Source organism: Triticum urartu, chromosome 7A, assembly GCF_056163025.1.
Source record: "Triticum urartu cultivar PI428250 chromosome 7A, HENAU_Tu73, whole genome shotgun sequence".
NCBI lineage: Eukaryota > Viridiplantae > Streptophyta > Magnoliopsida > Poales > Poaceae > Triticum > Triticum urartu.
This window is the reverse complement of record NC_141879.1, coordinates 749,335,770-749,343,054: the sequence shown is the minus strand read 5'-3', so window position 1 is coordinate 749,343,054 and position 7,285 is coordinate 749,335,770. Positions and strand designations below refer to the sequence as shown.

The 7,285-nt window shown below is 41.0% G+C and overlaps 1 protein-coding gene across 7 annotated transcripts; it reads left to right on the top strand.

Annotated features, from left to right (window-relative positions):
- Positions 1-919: 919 nt before the first annotated feature.
- LOC125524709 (uncharacterized) lies at positions 920-5,368 on the top strand. 7 transcript variants are annotated; one of them, XM_087534935.1, is made up of 10 exons: positions 920-1,032; positions 1,464-2,227; positions 2,319-2,383; positions 2,493-2,547; positions 2,780-2,822; positions 2,965-3,275; positions 3,396-3,527; positions 3,640-3,785; positions 3,975-4,071; positions 4,912-5,227. In XM_087534935.1, exons 3-10 carry the CDS (start codon positions 2,331-2,333, stop codon positions 5,005-5,007), a joined length of 933 nt encoding a protein of 310 aa, XP_087391061.1. In that variant the 5' UTR covers positions 920-1,032; positions 1,464-2,227; positions 2,319-2,330; the 3' UTR covers positions 5,008-5,227. The 7 variants fall into 7 exon arrangements, with proteins under 7 accessions (XP_087391061.1, XP_087391065.1, XP_087391066.1 ...); XM_087534939.1 differs by having other exon boundaries at positions 931-1,032; positions 1,468-2,227; XM_087534938.1 differs by lacking the exon at positions 920-1,032 and adding an exon at positions 1,101-1,262 and having other exon boundaries at positions 1,468-2,227.
- The last annotated feature ends 1,917 nt before the right edge of the window (positions 5,369-7,285 follow it).

Sequence of the window (7,285 nt, the reverse complement as noted above, 5' to 3'; positions counted from 1 at the left end):
CATTGCTCACTTATGTGGAAGACGGGAGCCTTTGGTTACTAGGTCTGCCCGATGAAAGATGGTAGCTCGGAATATCTACAATCAGTTTTTGATGGCGGTCCAGCAATAGGATAGGTGTTTAGTCATCTCATTCTATTTTCACCGGTTGTGGCATTTTCTACTTTTTTATTCAACTCCGTCTAAGCTTGTTTTGGATCACAGACACTTCGGTCACTTGTCTTAAGAAAGGGGCTTCATGCATCACTCTGGTGTAGAGGCTGGGGTTAATCCTTCTTCCTAAAAAAATTGAAGGGGCAGTTGGCCTTGGTATATATGATGAATAGATGCAAGTTTTTCTCAAAAATCAGAGGGCAATTGGTCGGCATCTTAAATGTAGCAACCCAAGGGGCATCGTGCCCAGATCCATATAATTAGATGAATGAAGCGTGGAATAATGTACATGTATATAAAATAAAGAGAAAGTGCTTAGTCGCTGACTTGCTGTGCTCGTTCTTTAAACAATAATGTCTTGACTTGTGTAGTCACCAAGAGCTAAAATGTGAACCTTTGGTGCTTATCCTTATGCGTATGCATATGACTAGAATATGCTGCTAGCATTATGCTTTCACATGTCTAGATTGTAAAATCGACTATAATTAGCAGTATGTATATTGGGTTGCAGCTGTCATTACACATTCATTACATGTCTAGACTAGAGTCAGACTATAATTAGTTAGCTGTACATATATGGCAACGCAGCTTTCATTACACATTCATCACACATGTCTAGAGTCAACTCAAATTTCTTTTTTGGAAAATGAGTGCAGCCTCCGACCCGGTCGATGAACACATCCGAAAGTCAGCTCAATTATTTCTTAGTTAAAGATGCATCCAGCCAGATTAGCTAAACTATCTCCGTCAAAGCGAGTAATTTAATCATATTTGGATGCAGATCTAGATCTCAATACAGTACCTCTCTGCTATGATATACCACATCCCCTCCCTCATAATATAAGCTTCACAAGACTAGGCGGCTGCAGGGCTTCTCTACAGGTGAGCTCCATTGATGATTTTCCTTTATACTCCCTCCGTTCGGAATTACTTGTCTCGGAAATGGATGTATCTAGAACTAAAATACGTCTAGATACATCCATTTCTGCGACAAGTAATTCCGAACGGAGGGAGTACATCTTTTTATTGATTAACTATGTTTAGGATGATGCTCTGTTTCATCATACCGCAGCTTCATGCATGCTTATTTGCTATCAGTTTGCTGCCAACATGTTAGTTGCCTACCTTCTTTGTCCAGTAAATAAGAGCTAGGATATTTATGGATTATGTTTATGTTAGACATCAAAGTTTTTGAAGCTATTTGCATAATGGAAGATGATCTCTCTTCTGTACATATGTCTGAACGGGGAATCGAGTTTGTTCTAGCTACTGGCCACATAATAATCTCCTAATCAGTTTGCTTTTTCTTAAAGCTAGGACAACTGGGGTGTATTTTCATAGCTGGGTACTAATGGATCACGAACCTAGTACCACAAGAAGTGACCTGGAGAGCATGCTACTTGATGAAGCATCGGAGCCCAAGGCCCAGCCATTATCAATTTTGGCAGAAATTACAAATGATTTCGCTGATAAGCAGGAAATTGACGGAGGTGGTTTTGCAGTGCTATGTAAGGTATGTACAGAGAAAAATCTCCGATGTGGGGTCTCATCGGTGACTATAATTCCCTGTAAGTAGTGGGAGGGGAGTCGGTCACGAGGAAGGACTAGAGGTTAGCGGTGAGATGAATTTGCCAAGGAATTACTAGAGGCGACGAATTTTTCTTTTGAAGGTCCTTAGATTTAATCATCGGAGAGGAGGAATACAAGGTAAAGAAGAACAATGGGAGGTTGGGGGAGGATGATAGCGGAGGAGAGATGAGGGCAGAAGTGTGAGTCTCGTGGTGCCTTATATAGGCGGATTCCCAGCGCATGGTGGACGTAACGTAGTGCACACGACAGCATTGACGGTGATAACAGAGCATCTCCGGTGTGATAGGCATGCTTGGAAGATGTGCCTAAGGGAGCAGAGTGAGACCAGGGTCCAGGGCTTGGCTTCTTGCCGTTGGAAGCAAGACCTGAGCAAGGAGAGAGAGAGAGTGAGAGAGTGGAGGTTAGTGTGCTGGAGGGATGGGTTAGGAGGAGGTAGAAGCGGTCAACAGGGAAGCAACCCCAGTCTCCAATACGGCCAATAATAAAGGTACCATGGTTTCTTTTCTCTTTCATATATACATAGATCGTTTGTGCAACTTAATTTGAATTATTGTTGACTAGGTGTTTTGTTGGATCAGATCACAGCAGGGATGTATATTATTGACTTGATATGTTCCCTGGATGCTCATCCAACAGAGCCATGGTGAGTTAATATATATAACATATTTCTTCCAGTTAATATGTTCAAGTGAATGTGTAGGATGCCATTATCCTCTACAATATACATAATATCCATATTAGTTGTTACACAGGATTATAGCAGGTGATTCGAAAGGAAACATTCACACTTGGAACTATCAGACGCAGGCAAGTTGATGTCTTCTATCAATAATTGTAGTTCTCAATTTCGATTATGTACTGTAGGCTGGGGTGAGCAAATTTAACTGGTCATCACAAAAAAAAACGGCTCTATCAAGCTGGGACAATGTAGGCAACAATCATCTGAGAAAACAAATTTGTAGTATGTTGGCAAATGAAAATGTATGACGTTTTTGAAGGCATCGAACTAACATTGTCGTTTGCATTTACTGGGCTGCAGGAACCAATGGACTCATTTGAAGTCTCAGAGCAAGAGCCTATAGGCATTCTTTCCGGCCAACTCCTTTCTCACTAAGCATTCTTTTTGATAGCGTAAAAAAAAGACTTCTTTTTTCCGCATCGGGATACTATCATGTACGTATAAAGCCATTGAGATGCATTCCTAATAAATTGGTTTCACTGCAGAGGCTATTAAATTTGTTGCAAGGAAGCAGTGGGTGCTGGCTGGGACATCTGATGGCTTCGTCCATGTGTACCACTGCGACTTTGTAACAGAACCGCAAAAGACCACGAGTTTCAGTGCAAGCAGCTTTGATTCACTAGCCGTTCATTCAAGCAAGCGCTATGTGTTTTCATCAGGGTGGGGCATGACGCTTTGGGACTGGGACAAGGGCTGGCAGTGCGCACACGATTTTGACTATGTCGCAAATGAAGTTGCATTTAACCCACATGACGCCAACAGTTTCGCGAGTGCGGCGTATGGTGCAAATGCAGAGGTGGTTTAACCCACATGACGCCAACAGTCTGACACGGCATTCTCCTTTTCTCTCTAAGATTTGACGTAAGACGTGGTTTACTAATAGACCTCAACTCCTATATATCTGGTTGATGTTCAGATTTGGAGCCTTGATTCCGGTCGCCAAGAATATGATCTCCCTGGGCATTCCAAGGGTGTGAACTGCCTTGATTTTTTCACACGTGATGGTCGACAGTATTTGATCACTGGTTCTGATGATTGTACTGCCAAGGTAAAGTATATATACATATATGCCCGTTTTCATTGAACCCCACACTCGTAATGTAGCGTATCCCACATAACATTGCTAATGCTTATAACTCATACTATTTTTATCAAATCAGATATGGGACTTGCAGAACAAGTCCTGCATTCATACACTGGAAACTATGTCTCCAGTTACATCTGTCGTTTCCCTTCCAGATGCTCCGTATCTGATTACAGGATCAAAAACTCACATTGTTCATGTGTGGAGCTCAACTGATTTCCGGTAATTTATTATCAGATTGTGAATTAAATGGATCAATATACTCCCTTTAGATAAAAAAATATAGATGTATTGGATTTCACTGATAATTAAATGTTCACAAATAGGGTGCCTACTTTTCAGGCATACATGCATACATTTCTCACATCTTTTGTATTGTCTCAATTGTCTAACCATTTTCCTCCACCTCAGGTTGGAGAGAATTGTTAACATTGGCGGTGGCATGTGGAGTGGAAGTGATGATTTGGGACGTGTTCAGTCTTGTGTGTTGTTTGGTGGGTTCACGAAGGTACGGGTCCTAGCTAGCATTTTTAATACCTTTTTACCACGTAAGAGCATATATTAATTGCTTCCTTGCCACATGCCTTGTATGTGGAAGCAATGATATAATTGAAGCTAATTAAATAGCTGACAGCCAGCAACCAAGCTTGCCAAACATCATACTCCCTCCATTCCTAAATATAAGCCCTATTAGTGATTCCAATATGGACCACATTCGGAGCAAAATAAGTAAACCTACACTCTAAAATATGTCTACATACATCGGCATGTAGTCCACATTGAAATCTTAAAAGATGTTACATTTAGAAACCGGAGGAGTATCATGTATTTTTAACAAAGTTTTGATTCCCAAACATTTATCTTCTATCTTCTATACCTAAATAGCTAGCCCTCTTTCTCTGAACATGCAAGCATGCCACATCATGGCAGAACATCCATGAGAAAAGGCCCAACTACACTACCATATCTCTCCCAACATGCAAGCATGCCACTTCATCATGATATGCATGAAAAAAGTGACCCATCTCAGCATGCAAACATACATGAGAATTTTCATTCTATTGTGGTATATATATATATATATATATATATATATATATATATATATATATATTAAACATTTATATAGTAATGAAACATAATAAATTATTTGTATTTTTAGTTTTAGATTTTTAAGTTATTACTTCAAATGTTCGTGTTTCATACAATGAATCACATTGAAATATGTTGCAAAATATTTCCGTAAGAACATGCGGTGTATCATCTAGTATATATAGTAACCACATATTTAATATATGCGCAAATATTTTCATTAATGTTGTGATTTCTTATGATTGGAAACTTATAGAGCATAGTATATTCTCTGGCAGAGTTGTTATTGGACAAGAATTTGCAATATCAATCATGCATATCGATGACAACTAAGAAGCAAGAAAATTGCTAGTGATGGCATCGATCGACAATAAAGATTCCTTATTGACATGAGGAAATCCTAATTAATTGTAATGCCAAATAAGGGGGCGGCCGCGGCTATGATGTATATGCTATATCGTAGCCTCTTTTATTCCTTTAGAATTAGATAACTTCATTGAAATTACATTTTATTTGTCATTGTATCCCATTGCCTTGTAGTGGCACAGATATATGAATTGTATTTTGGTGAACAGTTTATGCGTGGGTGTGCTGAGGACTAAAAACAGATATTGTCTTGCTACTGACGAGCTCGACTTGATGTGACAACTCTACGTCCGATTGAAGAGGCTGAGATTTAATTCAGAAGACAAAGTCTTCACCTTATTCTCCTTGATCTAAGATCACTTAGACCTTTCCCAATCACTCGTGGTAAATTTCCAAGGAAGACTTCAGAAACCTTCACAAACTCGTTCCCCGGCAATCAATAATTGATTCTTGGATGCTACGAACATAATGCTTAACCTCTTAGAAGATCACAATATTCAATGGTAATAATTCTTCAATTCAGACAGGACACAATCTTCAGTAATGTTAAATCACTTCGGCTCTAGGTGTTTGGGGTTTTCCTCACTTAGTATTCGATCAGGTTCTCCATAGGATGGAATTTTCTAGATGACACTTGTCATGCAATAACTCGGAACAGCTAACCACCAAATGATGTTCGGGGATAGATATTTATAGCCCGGCCGCAACCCAAAAATGACCAATAAGGCCCTTTCAATCTGACCATTGATAGGGTCAGATACACCTGCCAACTAGCACTCTCTCAGGAACGTTCCAAACGTTCAAACTATCAATTTCGTCACGGTAGAAAAACCACACTGGCAGTTTCCTAACTGCTTAGTGAGGACATTGTCAATAGCGTCTCAAAGAACTTCATCTCTGAAGCTGAAGAAAATAAACTCTATTGCATGAGATTTTATAAGTCTTCACTCGAAGAAATAGGATAGGTTCCCTATGACTCGTTAACAATATGGTGTATCACCTAGACCCCGTTAATAATACGGTGTTCGCCATGACTCAGTTAAGAAGAAAAGGAACTATTAGAAGACAAAGTCTTGATTTTCCAATTATTTGGAATATTTCATTAAGGGTACACCAATTTCTCTATGTATTCCATGCATTTTATGGGTTATATTTGATGGTTAAACCAAATCTTTAGGGACTATTCTCCCGTGTACACTCACAAATACATTAGTCCCTTAACCATTTTGTTGTTAGTACTTCAAAACCACAAAGCAGACACTAGCTACACGTACAGATCACTAGAGAAATGAGAGAATGAGCACATAAATTGTTTTGGAAAGTTCCAAAAATATTTTGGGTGATATGTGCATTGATCATCGGCTTCTAGTGGCCGAAATCTGCTACGACTGAGGTCTTGATGTCCTCCTTGAACTCCACCCTGAGATGCTTGAGCAGCTCCATGATATCCTCCTTCGTGACGGGCTCCATCGCATCCCGATGTAGTCAATATGCTCTCTGTGGATGGTTCTCGATGATAGACGGCACCATGACGCACAAGAAGGAAGAGTTGCTGGCTTTATATACCAAGTGTTAACTACTCAGCAGCATCTCTATTTCTGTCGCTCGAATTGGTGGAACAGAGTGTTGGAGAACGTAGTATTTTAAAAAATTTACCTACGATCACGCAAGATCTATCTATGTGATGCATAGCAACGAGCAGGAGAGTGTGTCCACGTACCCTCGTAGACCGAAAGCGGAAACGTTAAGTAACGCGGTTGATGTAGTCGAATGTCTTCGCGATCCAACCGATCAAGTACCGAATGCACGGCACCTCTGTGATCTGCACACGTTTAGCTCGGTGACATCCCTCGTACTCTTGATCCAGCTGAGGCCTAGGGAGAGTTTCGTCAGCACGACGGCGTGATGACGGTGATGATGAAGTTACCGACGTAGGGCTTCGCCTAAGCACTACAACGATATGACCGAGGTGGAAATCTGTGGAGGGGGGCACCGCACACGGCTAAAACAACTGTTGACATCTATGTCTATGGGGTGCCCCCTCCCCCGTATATAAAGGATTGGAGGAGGGGAGGGCCAGCCCTCTCTATGGCACGCCCCAAGGGGGATTTCTACTCCTAGTAGAAGTAGGTCCCCGCTTCCCTAGTTGGAGTAGGAGAAGAAGGAAGAGGGAGAAGGAGAGAAGGAAAGCCCCCCCCCCCCCAAATTCAGATTGGGCTTGGGGGGGCGCGCGCCTCCCACTTGGCCGCCTCAATTGAATAAAC